The sequence below is a fragment of the Triticum urartu genome, chromosome 2A, assembly GCF_056163025.1.
Source record: "Triticum urartu cultivar PI428250 chromosome 2A, HENAU_Tu73, whole genome shotgun sequence".
NCBI classification, from domain to species: Eukaryota; Viridiplantae; Streptophyta; class Magnoliopsida; order Poales; family Poaceae; genus Triticum; species Triticum urartu.
Window position 1 is genome coordinate 24,118,326 of NC_141874.1, and position 24,884 is coordinate 24,143,209.

General features: G+C 44.6%; 1 protein-coding gene and 1 pseudogene across 1 annotated transcript; both read right to left on the bottom strand.

The window, feature by feature from the left end:
* Positions 1-13,047: 13,047 nt before the first annotated feature.
* On the bottom strand, positions 13,048-15,262 carry LOC125535208 (L-type lectin-domain containing receptor kinase SIT2 pseudogene; annotated as a pseudogene).
* Positions 15,263-17,768: 2,506 nt separating this feature from the next.
* On the bottom strand, positions 17,769-22,096 carry LOC125535210 (dihydrolipoyllysine-residue succinyltransferase component of 2-oxoglutarate dehydrogenase complex 1, mitochondrial-like). Its single transcript, XM_048698251.2, has 13 exons — positions 21,879-22,096; positions 20,775-20,832; positions 20,658-20,697; positions 20,442-20,509; positions 20,274-20,348; positions 20,127-20,182; positions 19,981-20,025; positions 19,607-19,873; positions 19,419-19,513; positions 18,777-18,867; positions 18,588-18,698; positions 18,305-18,499; positions 17,769-18,202 (listed from the first exon to the last, which is right to left on the bottom strand). Exons 1-13 carry the CDS (start codon positions 21,921-21,923, stop codon positions 18,011-18,013), a joined length of 1,338 nt encoding a protein of 445 aa, XP_048554208.2. The 5' UTR covers positions 21,924-22,096; the 3' UTR covers positions 17,769-18,010.
* Between the last annotated feature and the right edge of the window lie 2,788 nt (positions 22,097-24,884).

Sequence of the window (24,884 nt, forward strand, 5' to 3'; positions counted from 1 at the left end):
ACGACACTGTAAAACTGAATTTTACTGAATTTTACTGAAAATGCAAAGAACAGTGCAGCTCAGGTGTTCGACAGAATGCTTTTGGCATCTAGGGATTTTTCCTTGAGCTGAAATTTGGTGGAGTGGCTTCTCATTGCTCTAGTAGGCTGCATGATTTTTGGTGGAATTTTTGGAGGAGTGTAGATATGAATTTCACCAAATTTGGCAAATCTGGTCCAAACTTGCAGTGAGTGAAATTTGAAATTTTTGAAAAGAAGAAGAGTGGATCAAGATGGTTCTAGGTTGTGGGTACTAAAGACAATCCAGGGAAGTTGGTTTGGGACAAAAACTCAAAGGCAAAATGGCACTTGCTTTGAAAATCACTTAGGCTCAAAATAATTGGCAGAAATGTTTTGGGAGATAAAATAATTGAAATAAAATCCAAAAACTTGTTTGGACTTGTTGAGACAGAGGATTTAAATTGCTCAAAGGTGGAGAGAGGGGTTTTGAGAAGATTTACTATAGGAGACATGGTAAAACCATGGGTGGTTTCAAAAAGAAAGAAGTCCCAAAACTCCTAGGGTTTCTTTATTTTAAATGAAAATGAAAAATTTTGAGAGGGTAACAACCAGAAGGAAAAGCTCCCAAAACTTCAACACCAAATTTGAAAGGGAAAAGAAAATCCTTGCCAAAGGAAAGGAAGTTTTTAAGAGGAAGGATTTCTGGAAAAGATTTTTTTTAAAAGCCCTCTTTTAAAAATCCAACAAAGTTTTTGATGAAAACCAAATTAAAATTTTGGAGTGTCACAACACCTACCCCCTTAGGAAAAATCTCGTCCCCGAGATTTCAGCTAATCCTTAAATAAGTGTGGATGCTCTGTCCGAAGAAAATCCTCTCTCTCCCAAGTTGCTTCACTGTCGGTGTGATTGCTCCATTGGACTTTGAAAACCTTGATGGTCTTCTGTCGGGTCCTCCTTTCAGACTCCTCTAATATTCTTACGGGACGTTCCTGATAAGTGAGGTCTGGCTGCACGTCAATGTTTTCATGGGATACTTGTTTCTCTGGGTTGCTTACGCACTTCCTCAATTGCGAGACGTGGAACACGTCGTGAATGTCGGACAAGTCTTTGGGTAAGTCTAGCTGGTAGGCTACAGTGCCTCTTCGTGCCACTATGCAGAATGGTCCAATGAATCTGGGTGCTAACTTTCCTTTAATCTTAAACCGTTGTAGTCCCCTCATGGGTGATACTCGTAGGTACACAAATTCACCGGGTTCAAAATTGACCCCACGATGTTTCTAATCGTAATAACTCTTCTGTCGGCTTTGAGCGGTCTTGAGTCGGTCCCTGATTAGCTTGACTGTTTCCTCGGCTTCTTTGAGCATGTCCGGGCCGAAGATACGGCTGTCTCCGGTCTCTGACCAATTTAGCGGGGTACGACACCTCCGTCCGTATAGGGCTTCAAAAGGTGCCATTCGCAGGCTGGCCTGGTAGCTGTTGTTGTATGCGAACTCGGCATATGGCAGACTTTCCTCCCAACTGGTTCCATAGGTGAGGACACATGCTCTCAGCATGTCTTCTAAAATTTGGTTTACGCGTTCAGTCTGTCCATCAGTCTGAGGATGGTAGGCGGTACTGAAGGCCAATTGAGTTCCCAGAGCCTGTTGTAAATGATCCCAGAATTTCGAGACAAATTGAGTGCCTCGGTCAGATATTATAGTCTTTGGGACTCCATGCAGACAAACTATACGGGAAAGATAAATCCTGGCAAGCTTCTGAGTGTTGAAGGTTGTCTTCACTGGAATAAAATGTGCCACCTTGGTTAATCTATCGGTGATGACCCATATGGCATCGTTCCCGTGTCGTGACCGAGGTAGTCCGACAATAAAATCCATCCCGATTTCATCCCATTTCCACTCAGGTATTTTGTTTGGTTACAATAGTCCGGCTGGTCTCTGATGCTCAGCTTTTATGCGTTGACAGGAATCGCAACATGCAACGAATGTGGCTATGTCCCTCTTCATACCGTGCCACCAAAATCTTTCCTGAATATCCTTATACATTTTGGTTCCTCCAGGGTGGATTGAATATGGAGTGGTGTGTGCTTCAGCTAGGATCTGCTGTTTGAGGTCTTCTATGTTTGGCACACAGAGTCTGTTTTCGTACCGTAATATTCCATCATCGCCTATGATGAACTCCGAGGCCTTGCCCATACTCACCTTTCTTTTAATTCCTTCAATACTGGGGTGACCAGGCTGAGCTTCTTTAATCCTCTCCACAAGGTCGGGCTTTATTTCCAAGTTTGATATGGTGCCTTCTGCTACCATCATCAAGTTGAGCTTGGCAAATTCTTGTTGGAATTTGGGCCTCAAGCTGTGTGGTTTGTTTTCGTCGGAGTTGGGATTCCGACTAAGAGCATCGGCCACTACATTTGCCTTCCCTGGATGGTAATGGATACCAACATCATAATCCTTTACCAATTCCAACCAACGTCGTTGCCGTAAGTTTAGTTCTGGCTGTGTGAAAATATATTTGAGACTCTTGTGATCCGTATATATTTCACATCGATTCCCAAGTAAGAAATGCCTCCATTCCTTGAGTGCATGAATAACTGCTGCCATTTCTAAGTCATGAGTGGGGTAATTTTCCTCATGCTTGCGAAGTTGCCGTGAAGCGTATGCGACAACCTTGCCTTCCTGCATCAACACGCATCCGAGACCCTTTCTGGACGCGTCACAATATACTTCAAAATTCTTGTGTATGTCGGGTACAATTAATACCGGTGCTGTCGTTAATTTCCGCTTTAGCTCTTGGAAACTTTTCTCGCAGGCTTCTGTCCATTCAAACTTCTTGTCTTTCTTGAGTAATTGCGTCATTGGCTTGGCTAGGGTGGAGAATCCTTCAATAAATCTGCGGTAATACCCTGCCATTCCCAAGAAACTTCGTACGTCAGTTACGCTGGCTGGTGCCTTCCAGTCAAGTATGGCCCTGACTTTTTCCGGGTCCACTGCGATACCGTCTTGGGTCAGCACGTGGCCCAGAAAGCCTACTTGTCTTAGCCAAAATTCGCACTTGCTGAACTTGGCATACAATTGGTGTTTTCTGAGTTCTCCTAGCACAATCCTGAGATGTTCCGCGTGCTCTTCTGGTGTCTTGGAGTATACTAGAATATCGTCGATGAATACCACAACGAACTTGTCCATAAACTTCATAAATACTATGTTCATGAGGTGAACAAAATATGCAGGGGCATTAGTTAGTCCAAAAGGCATAACTGTGAACTCATATAGCCCATATCTGGAGGTGAAGGCAGTTTTGGGGATATCTTCTGTTCGTACTTTTAATTGATGGTATCCTGACCTTAAGTCAATCTTTGAGAATACCTTGGCCTGAGCGAGCTGATCAAATAAATCATTTATTCGTGGCATCGGGTATTTGTTCTTGACTGTGACCATGTTAAGTGCTCGGTAGTCTATGCACAATCTCAGTGTTCCATCTTTCTTTTTGGCAAATAAAATTGGTGATCCCCAAGGTGAGGAGCTGGCTCGAATATATCCCTTGTCCAGTAATTCCTTTATTTGTTTCTTCAATTCAATCAACTCGGATGGTGCCATTCTGTATGGTTTCTTGTATATGGGGGTGGTTCCTGGTGCTAGCTCAATGCTGAATTCTATTTCTCGGTCTGGTGGCATGCCGGGTAGCTCTTCAGGGAATACGTCTGGAAATTCACACACTACTGGAACCTTGTTCAGCTCAGAAATGTCCACCTTATTCAATCTTGGTTGCCGGGGTATTTTTCCTTCCTTGGCTGATACTCTTATTGTCTTCCCTTGGTGGTGTGTGAGAATTACGGTCCTGTTGAAACAGTCGATAAAACCCTTGTTGGTGGTTAGCCAGTCCATCCCTAGGATGACATCCAGTCCTTTATTTTCCAACACAATAAGATTTGCGTGAAACTCCAATCCTTCGAACTCAATGACCACATTCTGACAGAAATTTTGAGTAACTTGCTGAATCCCAGGGGACTTGATGATCATGGATTTCTCCAAAGGAAGCATCGAAAAATTATTTTGCAAAGCAAAACTTTTCGAAATGAAAGAGTGAGAAGCTCCAGAATCAAACAAAACCGTTGCAGGTATTGTGTTGACAGGAAACGTACCGAGTACGATATCCGGAGCATCTTGTGCTTCTTCTTTGGTCACGTGGTTTAGATGACCCTTCCTGTGGTTGTTGTTGGGGTTGAAATTGTTGCGCTTGGGCGCTGAATTATTTCCACCATTGTTTGGCTTCGGGGTCGAGTTCCTTGGCTTGGGGCACTGTTTGGTGTAGTGCCCTTCTTCTCCACAAGCGTAGCAAGTAACGCCTGGGCGATATGTGAACTCTTTGTCCCTTGCATGGAAATTCTTGGTTGAGCGTGAGATGTTTGTCGTAGGCTTGTGTGTCCCACCTTTCTGAAAATCTGTCCTGCTTCGGTGGTTGCGAGCATGGTTAGTCTGGTCCCTTTTCCGCTTGCGGATATCCTCTAGGCTGCGTCTCTCATTTTCCAGAGTGATGGCTTTGTCCACCAGTGTTTTAAAATCAGGAAAAGTGTGCACGACCAGTTGGCATTTAAGCGCGGATGCTAGACCGTCAAGGAATTTCTCCATCTTCTTGCTTTCAGTCATACGCTCTTCATTGGCGTAGCGGGACAATAGAGTAAATTGATTGTTGTAATCTGACACTGTCATGTTCCTTTGCTTGAGGTCCTCGAACTCTCTCTTCTTGATTTTCATAATACTCTTAGGAATGTGTGCACCACGGAAACCTTCCTTGAAATCATCCCAGGTTAGGTCATTTTCGTTGGGATGCATGTGCAGAAAATTCTCCCACCATGATGCGGCTGCTCCTGTGAGATAGTGCGGAGCATACAGCACCTTTTCGGGGTTTGAACATTTTGCAATAATTAATTTTCTCTCCATATCTCGAAGCCAGTCCTCGGCTTCAAGAGGTTTGTCTGTATGAGAAAATGTTTGGGGGCGTGTCTTCTGAAGCTCAGATAACTTGGATTGCTGCTGATACTGTCCATGGTGACTCCCCATGTTGATGACTTGGTTCATCATTTCACGATGTTGTTGCTGACTCTGTTCATAAAGGCGGCACATTTGGGAGAGTGCCGTTTCACTGTTCTGCTGACTTGACTGCCCTTGTGTGAAATTGTTGCCTGGTTGAGTGTCATAATCTCCCTCTGGCGGAGTAGGCATGGAGCGAGTCCAAGGACGAGACATTTTTCACTGTGGGGATATATTTTGCAAAACTCATAAGAAAAACGAAAATGGTCGCAAAACAAATCCAAGAAAATCGCACAAGGATGGCAAATAATTTAAATGACCAAGGTCGCTTAAGAAAACAAATTGATTTGCGCACGGAGAAGGACTGCTCATTACATATCTTACACGAGGGCGATAATTATACAATACATCACTCAGGATATGTGTACATAATCCTGACATGTTATTTAGGCTAGTGCACTTCTCCAGTTCCTACATGATGCGCAAACAAGCTACTCCTCACAACCTATGTACATATCTTACAAGCGGTACATCGCATGACGGGCAAACGCACTCAGCCGGAAATGTTGACGATCTCCTTGGCCCTGCCAAGGGTGAGGCGTAGTGAGGCTGGGGACTCGACCTCCTCCTCACTAATAGGCTCCAGACGTGAAGAGCTGCGTCGGGTAGATGGAGCGGGTGCCAGGGGCGAAGCAACACGAATAGGAGTAGGCACAACGGGTGGTGCAGTGCGCGCTGGAGTGGGCGCAATGGCCTGGTTGAACTCTTCGGTGGTAGGCAGGCGACGAGTAGGTGCATAAGATGCTGATGAAGAGACAAAAGTCAGTGGCGGTGCGGCGGGCAGGAGCTCCCTCCTGTTGGCGGCACAGCCATGGATTGAGTCCATGCGGGCAGCTACGAAGTCGTCCACCAGGTTGTCGAAGGCTGCCTCCAGAGCCCGGAGATACTCAATAAGCATCTCAAAAGCCTCATCTCGTTCTCCTCTGGGGCAGGAGAATGCGTAGTGACAAGTATAAGGCACATGGCATGGAAGATAGCGGTAGCGACGAGTCTTCATCGCGGGAAGGACATCCCTGAGGCGAGCTATCGCCTCACGGGCTGCCATCTGCATAGCATGCCTCTCCGTAGGCATGGCTCTTCCCACGAACCAGAAGCGGCGTAACTCACCACGCCCTCCCCTGAACTGCACTGTGGCCTGGTGCATGGTCAGACTGTCGTTGACCTTGTGCTGGTAGAGTGTGAAGACTGGGCGCACAGACGGCCCCATCGCGACCTGAACGATGAAGGAGAGAAGCTTGACGAACCCATCGGGCACGTTGGCGAAGGTCTGAGACTCGCAGCTGTTGTCGGCCATCTACAAAGGTAAGCAAAAATTCTGAATGGTCAGATCATAAATTTATGCTGACAGTCAGAAAATGACTACAATAGCAAAAATATAAATTAGCTCTATCATGCTAATCACCAATTAGCGATCGCACCTAGTGGCTTCCTACAGTCAGCCTGGCTCTAGTACCAAGCCTGTCACGACCGGTTTTCCAATAAAAATATTTATTGAGAAACCAATCTTTTGTGTCCAGTATGGGAAAAAAAATTCTCCTTACCGGTGGACAATCTCTTGATACAATAAGCCAGTAACATAAAATATATTACAGGGTCGAGCTACGGTTGCTCAACCAAATTATTACAAGCACGCCAATAATTATACATAAAGGCGGACATGACACAGTGGTGTGGAGGCATACTACTGACTCGAGGATAGGGCGGTGGTGGAAAAACACAGCGGGGAGTGAGATACATGACTCTAAAACTGGCCTCTCATCGAGCGTCAAGGTGAGGCTCAATGAATTTATTTGGTAGCGGAAGCGGATATAATATAGTGACCAAATCCAGGGTCGCACGAGACTGACTGGGATTCCTCTAGGCGTCGGACTCGCTATCGAACTCTTCATCCATGAGATCGCCTTCGTCAGCATCTGGCCAAATCAACAAGCCAGTGAGTACTTTGAAAGTACTCGCAAGACAGTTCGGACGTAAGATATAACAAATGCATGCATGAATGCGTCACGATTAATTCACCAATGTAAATTCAAAAATTGGCATAACGAAGTAAGTAAAAAGGGAAACGGCGGTAATCCGCCTGAAATCCCAACAAAACATAAATGAAAACCGATCGGGTGTCTGAAGCGACGCCTCGAAAGGTGAACAAATAAATAGAAGGAACTTTAAAAGAAATGCCACAGTCGGACGTCTAAGCGACATCACGGAAAGGGCTTTAAAAGAAATGCCACAGTCGGACGTCTGAGCGACATCACATAAAGGGCTTTAAAAGAAATGCCACAGTCGGATGTCTAAGCGACATCACGGAAAAGGCTTTAAAAGAGATGCCACAGTCGGACGTCTGAGCGACATCACATAAAGGGCTTTAAAAGAAATGCCACAGTCGGACGTCTAAGCGACATCACGGAAAGGGCTTTAAAAGAAATGCCACAGTCGGACGTCTGAGCGACATCACAGAAAGGGCTTTAAAAGAAATGCCACAGTCGGACGTCTAAGCGACATCACGGAAAGGGCTTTAAAAGAAATGCCACAGTCGGACGTCTAAGCGACATCACAAAAAGGGCTTTTATTCACAAGTAAATAATACTCATAATCAACATTCAATTCATGAAATTAAACGGGTTAGTCCATCCACAGGAATAATCATTTAGCCGGAATTAACACTCATACGATTCACCGGAGTCTCTGTCATCAAAAATGGCACTTGTCAGGATAAGATGATACTGATCTTGGACATAGAATAGATGATTCAAGGAATATATGACTCTGCAGAGTTTGTACAAAAATTTCCCACAGCCAACGGATTTCCGTAGTCACGAAGGACTAGTTCCGTTTACGGTATTTCGGAAGAAACACAGCTAACCAGTACACACCCATCCTACCTCTCGATGCTAGGAATCACCCTAGACATCGTCCAAGAAAAACTTTTGAGACGGGGAGATCACAATCTCGAATGGCATGGGATCAAATTTATATACGCGCGCTCTAAGGGGTGCCCCCCTCTCGGTCCCAACCGGAAACACCCATGCCCCCTGACCGGATGACTGGCTTTAATCTAGGGCCATGGAACCATCATCCCGGCCTCTCCTTTTGGTGTGTACCAGGAAAGCGGTTCGCAACTTACTAAACCATATTCCTTGCGGAAAACATGTGGTAGTACAGGGAAGGAAATGGGAGGAACTGGACCGATACGGCTTGACACTGCAGTCACTTAGCCTGGCATAAGACTGGCATGCTACAACACTGCCATCTTACCCATCCTCATGCCAACACATGGCCATTCATATTCGCATCCATCCACTTATGGTTCATCGAACTCACTTACCTCGACAATGAATGGAAATAACGTTCATCGGTATGCTCATCAACATGCCATGAGACTAACTAAAATGCAAAACATGCCAAGACACTCATCATATCAAAAGTTCAAACATGCTTGCCTGGTTCGGAGTAGTCGGAGCCTAGCTCGGTGAAGTTCGCGGCTCCGTTACCTCCTTCGGTATCTACGGTATAAAGAAATACATGCGCTATCGTAAATACCAAGAGGTGCACAGAAATTTATACCAAATATTTTTCAAATAAATATGATAAAAAACTAGACAAAATTTTGAAGAGGACAGAAAAAGAATCAATCAAAAATACTATTCTGTTTAAAAGTTATAAAGGTTTTTGTCCAGGGACTTATCTGTAATGAAACAGAAAGTTTCCAGGGGCTAGCTTATAAAAACAGAAAACGCTTCGGCAGAAACTACGCCAGCCCAGAGGGAAAGCGCATTTGGCAGAAGGCGTTTTCAGAAAACGCTTCGTTTAGAACGGACAGAGAGGCTGACAACGGGTCCCACTTGTCATGTTTAAACTTTCAAATGGGAGGGACGAGGCTCGTCGGCGCCCGAGGGCTGCGGTGGTCGCCGGCGGCGATCCACGGCGAGGTAAGGGGATTGGAGGTTATCAACATGCTCACCGTGTCCTTCCGCAACGGTGGGTGGTGGTGTTGGTCGCCGGGGAGCACCACGTCGACGGCGGTCTCAACTCCGGCGGACGGTGGTTCGGGCGTGGATGGAGCTCGTCGGAGAGGACTGCAAAGGCCAAATTGATGAGGGGGTTAGAGTACTGGGTGTGAGAGAAGGCTACGGACGAGGTTTGGGCGCCGGAGGTGGCCTCACCGGAGTGAATCGAGCTGAAGGCTGAGGCGGAGCGAGGCAGCCGGAGTCGAGGAAGAAGGGCCCCTCGAGGCTCTTCTAGTTGCTGGTCGGGGTCCAGTGAGGTGCTGGAGGTGTGCAGGGGCGAGAGGGAGCTTGGGGGCGTTATATATAGCCGGCCCGAGGCGGTTGCCGAGAACGGAATAAGTCCGGCGAGCGATTATGGTGGCGCTGCGGTTGGGCAGTGGAATTAGGAGTTTGGGCATCGCCTAGGTGGAGTAGTGGTGCCATTCCAGGGTCCAGCTCAGCACGGGAGGGGGTTTTACGGCCTGTCCCAACGGAACGGCCGTGCGGCACGTCGGCGGCAGGGAGCGCGCCCTGCGCGTGCCAGGCCACGGCGGCGGTGCTGCACGCGTGCACTGGCAAGGGAGACGGCCACGCGGAGCTACCAGATGGCTTGGGCGGCGCTGAACGGCGTTCTGCCGTGGTGTGCCTTCTGTCGGCCGCCACGGGAGGTCCCGACGCCGCAGAAGACGCCGGCGAGGGCGGGCCAGCGCGCCACCGACGCCAGGAAGGCTCCACGCACGCGTGTGAAGCTCCGGACAAGAGGGAGGGGCTGCGAGCATCGAGCCAAGCGTACTGTGAGCTTGTGACTGAACTCTGAAGAAAACGACACTGTAAAACTGAATTTTACTGAACTTTACTGAAAATGCAAAGAACAGTGCAGCTCAGGTGTTCGACAGAATGCTTTTGGCATCTAGGGATTTTTCCTTGAGCTGAAATTTGGTGGAGTGGCTTCTCATTGCTCTAGTAGGCTGCATGATTTTTGGTGGAATTTTTGGAGGAGTGTAGATATGAATTTCACCAAATTTGGCAAATCTGGTCCAAACTTGCAGTGAGTGAAATTTGAAATTTTTGAAAAGAAGAAGAGTGGATCAAGATGGTTCTAGGTTGTGGGTACTAAAGACAATCCAGGGAAGTTGGTTTGGGACAAAAACTCAAAGGCAAAATGGCACTTGCTTTGAAAATCACTTAGGCTCAAAATAATTGGCAGAAATGTTTTGGGAGATAAAATAATTGAAATAAAATCCAAAAACTTGTTTGGACTTGTTGAGACAGAGGATTTAAATTGCTCAAAGGTGGAGAGAGGGTTTTGAGAAGATTTACTATAGGAGACATAGTAAAACCATGGGTGGTTTCAAAAAGAAAGAAGTCCCAAAACTCCTAGGGTTTCTTTATTTTAAATGAAAATGAAAAAGTTTGAGAGGGTAACAACCAGAAGGAAAAGCTCCCAAAACTTCAACACCAAATTTGAAAGGGAAAAGGAAAGGAAGTTTTTAAGAGGAAGGATTTTTGGAAAAGAATTTTTTTTTAAAAGCCGTCTTTTAAAAATCCAACAAAGTTTTTGATGAAAACCAAATTAAAATTTTGAAGTGTCACATTTTGTTTTTTGTGTGTTATTTTTGTAGGGAGTTGAACCTTATACAATGGTGTGTACAGTATGGTGACAACCGTATGAAGATCTGCACAAGCCACTTGGTTGCTTTCATTCGATAACTTTCAACTTCGAGTGTCCAGTAATGTTTTCTAATTTGAATCTTGCTCAAATAAAAATTCTTTAGTAGTAAGTTTCTCACTTTAAATGAGAACCCTCTTTTAAATTACGCACCTAGAAGCTGCACACTTGTGTTTCATATTTTGTCTCCCATGCACTTCGCTTATTATCTAGGAGGTTCGAAACTTCTAGACTTAGTTTTTCAACTTGAGCATGGTGCTTAGGTAGATAAACCAATCTTATTGAGATGGATGTTTTCACTTGTGTTGCTAATCCTTTGTGCTACAAAAAAAAATGATAAAAGCACGGAAATTTTTTGTTTTCCTTTTAGTTCGTTTTCAGCAAGTTCTAGCTAGAGGGCAACCACCAGACCACAACAAGGAAATCATAGAAGCAAGGTCCAAAATCAACAAATGTTGGGGAATTTCAAAAAATGTTCATGATGACAATAAATGTTCTTGAATTTAAAAATTGTTGAAAAATCTGTATAAATCTTCATGAATTCAGAAGCGTTCACGATTTAAAAAATGTTTTGGAATCTAAAAAAATATTCATGAACTGGAAAATTGTTCTGTGGTCCCAAAAAATGTTGATGAATTCATGAACTATTCACAGGTTTGAGAAATGTTATCAAATTTCAAAAGACGTTCACGAATTTAAAAATTATTTCCATATTTTAGGAAAGTTTCACAAATTTAAGAACTACTTATTTATTTTAGAAAAGTACGCGAAATTATAAAAAATGAAAAATTAGAAAATAAAAAAAGGAAAGAAAACAAAACAAAAAAAGCCGACAGAAAAAACACAGAAAAAGGAAGAAAAAAGGGTTCAGGAAACCGATTTATTTTCTTTTGAGGGGGGAGTTCAGGAAATCGGTGGGAGGGAACATAGTAGAGAGAAAATGGGCCGGCCCACTACCACGGGCAAAGGGTGCGGATTTGTTCGCTATCCCCCCGACCCGCGCGCGGAATTGGAGACTCCAGACTGAACGCCATCAACCCTCAAAAAACAAACTGAACGCCATCACTTCACAGCACCGGCGCCCGCCCGCACCCGTGCCCCAACCACCGCCGTCCGTCCCCCAGCCCGACGCCGCCCAAGATCCTCGGGGCCCTTAGCTCCGACGCCACCGTCCGCCCCCAGCGACCCCTTCCGCAGCTCCGCCGTCCGTCCCTGTCTTCCCCTGCATACCATGGTAATATATTCTCTGGAATGGGAAAACTCAGGGCACGGATTCGTTCCTCACGTCCTTCAGCTAGCCCTCCTTGATGCGGCGAGCTAGCCCGCCAGCAACGGTCATATGCAAAAGCTTGCATTTGGATACGAATTGTCTGGATACAACACTACACTATATACAGTCAGTTGGCACTTGGTAGAACAGAGATTAGTTTGAGTGGTGGATACACCAGTTGACTAAAACTAGATACAGCTAGTTGGCTGTTGCAAGAACTGAATAGTCTATTAGCCAGTTCTCCAGTACTTGCTGCCAAAAAAAAAGGACACTTGGTCAGATCTGGTGTTGAACTGACTCGAACTGTCTGAACTCCCATTGTTTTCTTAAATTGACTGCTAACCTTCGAATATTTGTTTTGTAAATTTTCAGTATGGTCTGGGCTGCTAAATGTGAAGTATGTTATCAAGCATGGATGAATGCTTAGATTTTCAATTGCTTGCAGTATCACGGGCCGAGTCGATGATGCGCGGTTTCAGGGCTTGCGATGTCAGCAGCTAGCCAAATAACGCACTTATCACAGATAGCTGGACCCCCTAGTGGCGTGCTCAAATTAAGAAACGGCCTTAACTCTTAAATAGGTCTTGGAGTGAGGATTTAATAATTCTTACAGGACATGATTGACCAGCCTACAGTGCGGAAAAGAAAAACTGACTCGGCCCTGCAGTAAAATTGGGGTACAGTCTTGCAGAAGTTAGTGTAAGTTTCCATTTGAACGTCATTTATTAGTTGTCCCTCCAATTGCAGTAGAGATTTGTTGTTTACAATGGCCAAATACGTAAACCTAGAGAATAACATTACTAGTATGACAGGGAGGATAATTCATGACCTTATCTGACCAGGGGTACACCCATCATAGTGGTTTGATCAGCAAAACCATACTAGTTTATCCCAGATGGGAACTAAAACAGTGTAATACCATCCGTCGAATAGACGACACAGAGGGCAGATTGCTTTGTGTATTCAAGAAACAGTAACCAAAAGAGCATCATATCTATTGATCTTGCACTGAAAACTGAAGCAAATAGTTTAGGGGGCTACACCACGGGGCAGAAGTTTAACACATAACTGCAATCGCAAAAGGATAATCACAAAAGTACAATACATAGCTGCATCCACAAAAGGATATCAAATGAGAGGGATCCAGAAAAGAAACCTTTATCTGTTTCATACAACACTATACATGGTTTTCATGCGTGTAACCAATCCTTTATCTGAAGAATTATACAACAGAGTATATCTGTAAACATAGATTATTACAAGAAACCGTATAACTAAATATGTATCATCTTCCTCCAGAAAGTCCTGTTATGGTCGCCGCCACAGATGGGCATGACAGGATATACTGCCCAAATTCTTCATCCCTGCTAGTAAAGCTCAAAAAACTTGATTGGAAATCCGGGAGTAGCACATCCTTTACAAGGTATTGCATCACTAGGCGCATGCATGGCCTAGCACTTTGTACCGGGTGTGAGCAGAGCAAGCCAAGCTTTAGCACTAACTCTGCTTCCTCCCTGACATAATCTTCTAATTTCGGGTCTACCGTTTTGAGGATTGAACCGCTCTCCCATGCATCGACCACCCAGTCTGTGAGCAGCACTGGGTCACCAGCAGAATCATTCACTTGTATTGGACGCCTCCCACAAGCAACCTCCAACATGAAGACACCAAATGCAAAGACATCAGTTGCCTTGGTTGCCCTTCCTAGCCTAGCCAGCTCGGGAGCAATGTACCCCCAGGTGCCAGCCAAATGTGTGGTGTGGGCGTCTGTACCATGGTTGTGTAATCTTGCCAGACCAAAATCACCCAGTCTACCATTCATTTCATTATCGAGGAGCACGTTGCTCGCTTTGATGTCTCGATGGATGACCACCTTCTCCCAATCCTCGTGGAGGTAGCAAAGACCAGACGCAATGCCTTTTATGATGTTGAATCTGTGAACCCAGTCTACAGTCTGCTTATCTCGACCATGCAAAACTCTATCAAGACTGCCATTTGGCATGTAATCGTAAACCAGAAGGAGCTCGCTCTTGTGGCGAGAATAACCGAGCAACTGCACAAGGTTGCGATGGCGGAGATGGCCTAGGATGGTTATCTCAGCTATGAATTCCTTCATCCCCTGCTTTGACTCTGGTGAAACCCGCTTGATGGCAACATTTTGCTTCGAGTTTTGTAGCAGCCCTCTGTACACCTTTCCAAATCCTCCTTTCCCAAGAAGCATCCTGTCACTGAAACCGTTGGTTGCAGCGGCAAGATCTTTATATGTGAAGGAGGATGACCCACAATCGATTTCCCAGTCACCACTTTCCCTTGTTCTCTTCATATAAACATAAAGACCAACAATAATAACAGTTGTGATGAACACTGATATAATAACAACTGGCATAAGAACACCCTTAGGGATATGGGAGGGACTTTGAGCATCCCGTCGAACATCTTGTATAACTTCAGACAATGCTGAGTAGTTAAGTGGTTTAGCCTCCCCATTTGGATTGAAACTCCAGCCGATAATGCGGTGTATGGAACTTATGGTGCCGGTTGCAGAGGCAAAGCCAACATATACCGAGCTTGGCAAAACAGATGTAAGATTGACAGTGTTGGATAGCAGTGGGCGTTGAGGCTTCTGCTCTAAGTAAGGTGCTAAACTGACATTCACGTGGTGTGAATTGCCATCATAGTCCACCCATACTTGCATTGGTTTACCACTAATAAGTGTCAAGGGAGAGAAGGTGCCATCTGGGGTGTAGTATCCAGCAGTGTGGGAGTTGATAGACACCAAGGTGTTCACATCGATTCCAACATGGTTATCATTAATATCCCTGAATTCGGGATTTTGGACGGTATCAAGCTCGACAGCAAAGAGTCGATTTGCGACATTACCTACATTTTCACGGTTGAACATGCCCATGTACTGAGACGGGAGGGCATCCAACAAAGAGTCCGTCGTGGCGGAAATCGTAAAGGCGAGCCCGTGTGCGCTCAAATCAGAGTAAGGAGGAGTGATGACGAACACAAAGGTTGTTGAGAATGAGGAAATAGAGTCAAACCGGCCTCCGAAGAAAGCGCGTCCTACACTCTGGGCAACACCATCGGTTAGCATGAGAGCTCTGCTTGCGATTGAAGCTACACCATCAAGCCGGAGCATGCCATAAGAGAAACCATTGTAGGTGAAGCCATCGTTGGTGTAGGACGTGGAGGTTGGGATGAGGAAGAAGAGGCAGAGTACTAGGGAGTGAGGCAGCATGGTGGATGCCCCCTCCTCTCAGGGATGGCCGGATAGGTTATGAAATATGAATAATCGAAGCAAGTGCCAAAGAACTTAAGAACAAATAGTCCCAGGGTCTATTTCACGTTTGGTCTTCGGTCAATATGGTGGGTCCTACTAGAGAAAAGTGAGGCCATTTGATTGGTACACAACTATACATCCAACACATCAAGAGGGGCATTGTACATTGTTGACCGACTTTTCCACTAAAGCTGAAGGGGAAAAGTATTACTTTCTGGAATAAATCAAGCAGCATTTCGTTTGTCTCAATGCACCAAATGCAAAGAATTTTACTTTGTTTCCGGAGATAGCTCGATATGTTTTGTTTTTGTCAGGAACACACAAAAAACTGCTTTTCCTGAAGAAAAAGAAAGCCTTCAGTACATGATCAATCGGAGCAAAATAAACATATTGTTCAAGGCCCGTAAAAAGGACATACTCTAAAAAGAGAGACAGGTTTGGCATAGAAATCCAAGTGAACACTATGCAGTCAAGACAACTTTCACTAGGATGTGATGTGACCTTACCCTTGGGATCAGGGGGCTTCAAATAAGGTGGCTAGTCGAGTCTCCGGCTCTGGCTGCAGAAATGGAGAAGATATGTTTTCGCTCACCACCAGTCTAGGAGATGAACCACCAATTGCACATTTGTTTGCTTTTCTGCTCCTTAACTTCTTATATACATGGCACAAACGACTTGTTCGCTGTCAGTCGTGGTATACATCTCCGGCTGTGTTGCGTCTCTGGTGTCCCCTGCTCTTGATGTCCTGAGATGTGGCGCTTCCGTCGGCCGCCACCAACCAACCACCATGTAGTACGCTGAGCCGCCAGACTACACCATTGGCCGTCGCCACCGCCCACCGATGTGTCTAATTTGGTGACATAGCAAAGCACAGCGAGTCAAATTTGGTAGGCAACTCCTTAATTTATTTGAATTTTGTTATTCAGCGAGTCAAAATTTGTTGGAAGTTGGTTGTCTTTGTTTCTGACGTGAACTGGAGTCAGATTGACATTTTTTTCCCCCTTCCATGACGCAGAGCCGGAACTGAACCTGGAACCTGAAGCCCTTCTTCGCACTTCAAATACGGAGCCTTTTAATCTTGTTCGAGCGAACTGAACTTGGTGTCGCGAAACTTTCTCAGTATACAGTTTGATTTCTTTTGCGCATTTTCTGGGATATGGAGCCGTGTAACTCGAGCTATCTGATCCAAGAGAAGAGACACTCAAGCTGTTCCAAACTCTGTTAATCATTTCAAGCCTTCGTTGTGTGCATTGGAGAGGTAAAACTGTTGGGCCGAAAATTTGTTTGACAAGCCAACCTACTATTGCAACCATTCAGGCCACAGATCGCATGCATATCAGGTTCTCTCTGTAAGCAATATAAGACGTCTTTTGCAGTTCAGTTTGATACGGAGAGAGTATTGTTCATCCGTCGGGTTGCTTTGCCCAGGTGCGATACAGAAAGTAGAGATCAGAACTGAACTTGGTCCTTGGAAAGCTCTGAATCCTGAGTGCCATGGAAGAAAAACGGAATGGGTTTGCAGCAAACTGATTGACAAGCCTCCCCCGTCCTCTGAAAAAACAGCGAGCCTTCGTTCAAAAACAGAGGAAAGTTCAGGAGAATATCATGAAAGTGGCATCTGTAGTTCTAGACAGCTTGAGAAAACAGAAGGGTGGAAAAAGACACCTACAATGGGCCGAATTACCAACGCAATTTAAAATGTTGTGAGATACTACTATATTGTGAGTAGTATATTTAAGATGATATGCCGGCTCAGTCTTCGGAAGTGCTCATAGGGGTAGGGTGTGCGTGTGCACGTTCATAGAGGTGAGTGTATGCGCATATGTATGAGTGCTTTGCGTCTGTATTGATGTTCAAAAAACAATTTAAAATACATCTACGACAAGTAATTTCAGACGGAGTGAGTGCAAGCAGTAGGACCGGAATTGTTGAGCTGGGCGCCCTAATACACTGCTCAAATTAAGAAACGGTCTTAAAAGAGGTGAGACCACCGGATGCAGATGTACTGTTGCTGGACCCGTCTATCCTAATGTGGGCATCCTTGACCCTGCCATTTTAGTAGTAGAACGGTTCGTGAAGATAGACACTGGTGGTACTATGTGGTGAGCATTAATATAGTCAGGCCTCGCAGTCATGAATTAAGAATTGTTGCAAGTGTAAGACACGATTGGCCAGTCTACAGTGCAGCTGCGCAGAATAGAGAAAACCGACTGGGTCTACAGTACAGATTACTAGTCTTACAAAAGCTGCAGGTTTCTGTCTGCGTCCTCGATGGATGAATGTCGTTTGTTTATTGTGCCCTCCAAGGCTCCAATTGCGTCAAGGCCTTGTTTACGTCGACTAAACATTCAAACCTACAGAAACTACAGATCTGTACCCATCCTGGTGGTTTCATCGGGGTTATTCATCTCACATGGGAACTAGAACACCATCAAACAGATGCAGAGAGCATAACGGGTTGCAGAAAAATAATGACCAAAAGGGCACCATATATCTATTGCTCTTGCATTGAAAATTAAAGCAAATTTTTAGTTTAGGGAACTACACCCCGAAGCTCTCAACGGAAACAGGACAAACGCGTTATCATATCCTCAACTCAACTCAAATCTTCATCCTTCCCAGGACGCAACTCGTTGTATCAGTCAAAAATTTGCACGGTATTATTTTCCAGACAAGCACAAGGCACTTGGCAGCGAAGGAGATCAGCGCATGGGGCTTATATGTCAAGGAGCAGCCTCCGGGGGTCCTCGACGACGTCCTTGATGCGGCGCAGGAAGTAGACGGCTTCTCTGCCGTCGATCAGCCTGTGGTCATATGTCAGCGCGAGGTACATCATGGGCCTGGCGAGGATGCTGCCGTCCACAACCACAGGGCGCTGCACGATGGAGTGCATCCCAAGAATCGCTGACTGCAATAGACATGGCATCGTGATTCAGATAAGTATCAATCAGATATGCAATGCTGTTTCAAGAGATTCAGCTGAGCACCAGAAAAGAAAAGCAGTCAGTACCTGCGGGGGGTTGATGATAGGCGTGCTAATAAGACTTCCATAGACACCGCCGTTGGAGATGGTGAATGTTCCTCCCGCCATCTCGTCAATTGACAGCGCCCCCTCAGTAGCCTTCTTTGCAAGGTTGTTTATCCCTTTCTCGATGTCAGCAAAGTTCATTGAATCAGCATCTCGGATAACCGGCACCACAAGACCCTGAAATATGGTATTTGCATTGCCAGTGAGATAATAGCCCTAAAACCAAGGAATGCAGCATGCTGGCAACTATACGTTATTCTAGTACCTTGGAAGTGCCAACAGCAACACTAACGTCGACATAGTCTCTGTATATGATGTCATCGCCGTCAATGACAGCATTCACGATTGGCTGGTTCTGCAGTCCAGAAACAGCAGCCTGCGAAAAAGCCAAACGGAATCAGCATAATTGAATAAAATCAGCAATAGTTAGGCGATGCATGACATTGGACATTACCTTGACAAAGCAAGACATCAGACCCAGTTTGACACCATGCTTCTTGACAAATTCATCCTTGTAGTCAGACCGCAGCTTCATCAAATTGGTCCTGCATCATAATATCAATATTAAACAAGTGATAAACAATATCTACACATGCGAGTTATTGTAATAACAGTTGATGGTGGAAAAATACGATTGATTAATTTCTTATGTATGAAAAGATGAGCATATGCTGAATCACATATTGATACCCATTATTAACTACAAGAAAATAGTATTATTGTTTTGATCAGGAATACAAGCAGACATTTCTGTGACCACTCTTATATAAATCATTATATTGCTAGTGGATGGCAACCGGTAATATAGTGACATGCACCCTAAAATGGTGTAGTTAAATTCCTCACGATATGCTAGATGGGGACCAGATGTCACCATCTCACCATGTTCAACAATTGTACAGTGAAGCATTCATACCACAAGAGTAACAACATAAGATAAGATAAAAGTGAAATCTAACACGATAGCACACCACATGAACAAATGTTATAGTAAGAAAAGAGATTACCAACATGCTTACATATCAACTTCACTAATTTGGTCAGCACCACATGAACTAATGTTAAATAAGGAAAGAAAAAAGATCAAGACACTTACATGTCAACTTCATTGAATGTGGTCAGCATTGCAAATGTGTTCTGGGAATCCTTCAAACGGTTGGCAATGCGTTTCCTAAGCCTGGGCATTGGCACCTGCAGTTACCATTGTAAAAGATTACAGACAAATCCCTTTAAAACTGATTCCATGCAACTTTACAACTTTAAGTCACTGCAGATTAGCCTTACCCGTCGCTCTCGCTCTTTTGGAGGGAGCTGTGGTTCTGTAGGGGAGGTTTTTGAAGGAGTTGGCTTTGGTGCCTGCTTCTTGGGAGGTTCTACTTTTGTTGGTTTCTCTTCTGCTTTTGGTGATTTCTCTTCAGATTTTACTGGAGGTGATTCTTTTTGGGGCGCCTCCTCAGATGGGGCAACATGTGTTTCAGCAGGTGCTGCAGACTTTGATACGATAGCAACTATGGTGCCTGGAGTAACAGTATCACCTTCACTAGCAATAAACTGCAGAGCAATGGCATTAAGAAAATTAGCAATTTTGCTACAGCTCAGGTAGAGGCAGACCATGATAAGAAGCACAAGTGGAAGCTAAAAAGAGAGAAATTATCCACCTTTTCAATAACACCAGCTTCAGGACTAGAAACATCTATGGTGACCTGGAATACAAAGGAAAAAATATGTTTTATATTAAAAATCATAGGCACTCGATTTGACACATATTTAGAGTACAATTCAAAATGATTGAGAGGCACTAAACCTTATCAGTTTCAATCTGGGCTATGGCCTCATCAGCCTCAACTCTATCGCCAGGTTCTGTATTGAAGAAGGGTTAATAGAAGGGCCTTCACTCTCACAGAAAGAGAGAGAGAGAGAGAGAGAGAGAGGGGTGGGAGAGAGAGCATACTCTTTAAGAAGTTAGCAAGAGTTCCATCAGTTACAGATTCACCCATGAAAGGTACAACAGCTTCAAACTTGTCTCCTACAGAAGGAACAACATGAATCAATTAGCACATTTTCAGGAGCAATTTAACAGTGTTGGACATAACCCAAAAAAGAAAACAACTGCCATTACCATTGTCTGATGCGAATGACCTACTCCAGAGTTGGTAAGGAGAGGCATTTGGAAAGTAATTGTTCCTTCTAGAAATTTAAAAGAAACGGCCATTAGTAACTAGCTCATTGTATGAACAGGACAAAATATCTAACATCTACGATGATGATAATAAACAACGAAGTTACCAAAAACGCCTCTACAGAATACAACCAAGTACAAAAGTTTACCACCTACCTTGTCAGCTTTGAGCTTTGGGGACCAACTGGAATAAGACCTGCAGAGAGCACAAAGGTATTAGAGTCATCCATAGTGAACCAATGATCAAAATCCAGCAATTGTTCAGCTAATAACCTGAAAGTTGACTGCTGTAGTTTCTGACATGTGTATAGCTCCTCAGGAGGCCTAATGTCTGCAAATAAATAGAAACAGTGAGCACGAAAAGATAACATAAGAAAATAATCCATGTACTCGTGTACTCTGCGAAGACATGTTGCATGATGTATAACATCTTGTATCTCCTGTATTGCTAGTTGCTACAAATGATCAAATTAAGATAAAGTAAAGTAGTAAACCAATGAGACCAACAGCGGCAAGCAGGATTACCACCAATATGAACATTACAACTTAGAGCCTAGATCTTGTCAAATGCACACCAAAATGCCCTAGTTATTAGCACAGCATGAAATGGGATAGTGACAAGTCACGGTTGATGACAGCAGAGCGGATTGCACTTGACAGGCAGGGTAGGGTGTGAAAATTGCAACATAAGTATGAACGATATACTATCTAACCAGCAGCCAATCCAACACATAAAATGGGACAAGGACAGGTCACATACATTTTATCACAACAGATTGCACTTAACAGGTAGGTTACACCACGCAAAACGCAACATAATAACCATGAACAATATTATATAACTATCAGCCAATCCAGACATGTCCAGTGACTGTCAATTGCACGCGCCCTGGCAAAACAAAAACGAATTCCTATCTGCTGCCACGAACTGGGCAAAGAGAAGGACCCTACCGCAGATATTCAGGCATGTCTGCGCAGCCGGTTCTGGGTTGACCGTTACACGCAAGCACGGAAACGGGGGGAAACAGCAAGAGCACGACCTGGAACCCTAATCTGCGCAGAGACGCCGAATCACGCCGAGCGAAGCGCGTCCCACAGACCTCGCTGAGCGCCCGTCGTCCCAGCCTTACAGGATGCAGGAATTAATCCCCTCCCCAACCCAATCAGGAATCAGAGATCCCCAATCACGCGAGGAAACAGGCCTGCGAGAACACACCAAACGAATCGGGCCGGTCGCATCAAGGCACGGAACCACCCACGCGAACCCTAAATCCTCTCACCCCCTCGGAATCGCAAAATCGCACGGGCCGCCGCGGCGAATCGATCGTAGCCTATTAGTGCGGGCGCGCAAGGACGAGCGAGAGGATGGGGACTTACGGGGCTGGAGCGTCGGAGGAGGCGGGAGGCGATGCGGGACGCCATTTCGCCGGCGGCGGCGGCGGCGGCGTCGGGAGGGCTGTCGTGCGGGAGAAGAAAGGCTGGCTGGCTGGCCGGGAGAGAATGAGGGATTTGGTCCTCCTCCTCCTCCTCGATTCGTTCGGCCTCTCTGTCTGAGTCTGACTTGCGGACCGGGCGCAGGCGCAGGAAGGAAGGGTGGAAGGTGCAATAATGAGATCTGGAAAATGAGAAAGGGAAATGGGAGACGCTTCTGCCGGCCCCACCCGTCGGTGGCCGCGGGGGGTGCTCCTTCCGGTCTGACCCACGAATGGACATGTCGGTGCTTCCAAAATTCCCATCCTCGGTTCGGCCCACATTTGTTTCCCCTTTTTCGTGTCACTACTTTTTTTTCTCGCAAACATGCAAATCAGTAACATTCCATTTATTTTCCAAATTTTTTACAGTATATAGTGAGGGTAGAGGTCTTTTAGAAGTCATGATATCTAGCAATTATTATTTCTTTGCTTGCAATTTTCTTATCGGTAGCTTACCAAGCCGGCCGCTTGGGTTGCGGTCATTATTTTTGGACGTCGATAACTGCCACACGTATGGCAGGGGAGGAGGCTGCTCGCACGTCCGGTCTGGAGGGGCAACGACCGAACGATTTTCACGTGTGCCAGGGGAGGAGTCTGCCCGCACGTCTGGTCTGGAGTTGCAACGACCAAACAATTTTCGTTCCGTACGATCTCCCCAGCGCTCGAACAGCCTCCAGATCGCCACACAGGCCGTTTCCCTGTCAAATCAAAAAAGAGCCCAGTAACCAAAAAAAGCCCAGTTTTCACTATGATATGAAAAATAAAATACCAGCCCCTATAAAAAGCAGAAAAATGCCGTTGGTGAAAAAAAAATTTATGACCCAGAAGAAAACAAGACATGGAAACTCCCATCATACAAACAAAGATTATATTGCCATGGCAAATTCATAAGTTAAAAATGCCATGGTATTTTTCATGGCAAAAATAGAGTAAAAATTGCCATGGAAAAAACTGTAGTAAATTTTGCCATGCAAAAATGGATTAAAATTTGCCATGGCAAAAATAGAGTAATTTTGGCATGGGAATAAAGTAAAAATTTCCATGGCTACATAAGTATATTTGCCATGCTATATATTTAAAAAAATCATGTTCTAGAAAAATGTAAAATTTTCCATCATATTAAAATTAAAATTGCCATGCCCTATATAATAAATTTGCCATGTCAAAAAAAATAGTAAAAAATGACATGTCACAAAAAAGTAAAAAGTTCCCATTCCAAAAGAAAATGTAGAAAAATCCCACTTTTGGTTTGTGAAATTAAATTTTTTTGCCGTGCCCCGTGAACAACAATTGCCGTGCCCGTTAAGTTTGACATGGCAAGATTTGAATGTTTTTTAACATAATAAGTTGCCATGTTTTTGAACATCTACCACTTTGCCATGTTTTTTGAACATATTAAGTTGAAAATGTTTTTTGAACATCTACAACTTTGACACATTTTCAAACATGGCAAAAGTTGCCATGGCAAGTTTACCACGTTGTTGAACATAGTATGTTGCCATGTTTTTTTAATATCTATACACATGTGATGTTTTTGAACACGGCAAACTTGCCATGGCAAGTTTGCCGTGTTGTTGAACATATTAAGTTGCCATGTTTTTTTAACATCTACAACTTTGCCATGTTTTCGAACACGGCATACTTGCCAACATCTACAACTTTGACATGTTTTGGAACATGGCAAAAGTTGCCATGGCAAGTTTGCCGTGTTGTTGAACATACTAAGTTGCCATGTTTTTTGAAACATCTACAACTTTGACATGTTTTCGAACATGGCAAAAGTTGTCATGGCAAGTTTACCATGTCGTTGAACATAGTATGTTGCCATGTTTTTTAAATATCTATAAACATGTGATGTTTTCGAACATGGCAAAGTTGCCATGGCAAGTTTGCCGTGTTGTTGAACATATTAAGTTGCCATGTTTTTTTAACATCTACAACTTTGCCATGTTTTCGAACATCTACAAACTTTGCCATGTTTCCGAACACGGCAAACTTGCCAACCTCTACAACTTTGACATGTTTTCGAACATGGCAAAAGTTGCCATGGCAAGTTTGCCGTGTTGTTGAACATACTAAGTTGCCATGTTTTTTGAACATTTACAACTTTGACATGTTTTCGAACATGGCAAAAGTTGCCATGACAAGTTTACCATGTCGTTGAACATATTAAGTTGAAATGTTTTTTCAACATCTACAACTTTGACACATTTTCGAACATGGCAAAAGTTGCCATGGGAAGTTTGCCATGTTGTTGAACATACTAAGTTGCCATGTTTTTGGAATATCTATAAATTTGCGATGTTTTCGAACATGGATAAGTTGCCATGGCAAGTTTGCCATGTTTTTAGATAAAGAATGTGCCATGGCAAATCACATGAAAAAGTCATATGTGGCAAAATGCCATTGTTTACGAACAAGGACAGAGATAAAACTTGCAATGGCTAATGCATATACAAAATTGCCATGAATTTTTTTGTCAATTTTGCCATGAAAAATCACAAGTCTGAAACCACAAAAAAGTTCACAGATCTGAAACCTGGTGCTCTCTCGTTCCTTACCCTATAAGCAGATTCTAACTAGTTTCAATGCTATACGAAATTAATCAAAGGCACCAGACGAATCACATAGTGCAATAAACTAGCAACATCCTACATAAATTAGTAAACCCACATGAGGATTTCAGTAGCAACAACAAAGATCCATCGGTCGATGCACACAGGGAGGGAGGGAGTGTTACCCTGAAGATGGACGGGAGGGTCGTGGACCATGGCGGCGTCCTCGCATCAGTGTGGGATGTGCCTGTCCACGTCGCGCTCGGCGCCGCCAACAGCCACCGCATCTCGGCCCTATGACCGGGCGCCGCTCGAGCTAGGCCGTGACGGCCTCGTCTGCATCAGCGCGCGGCGCG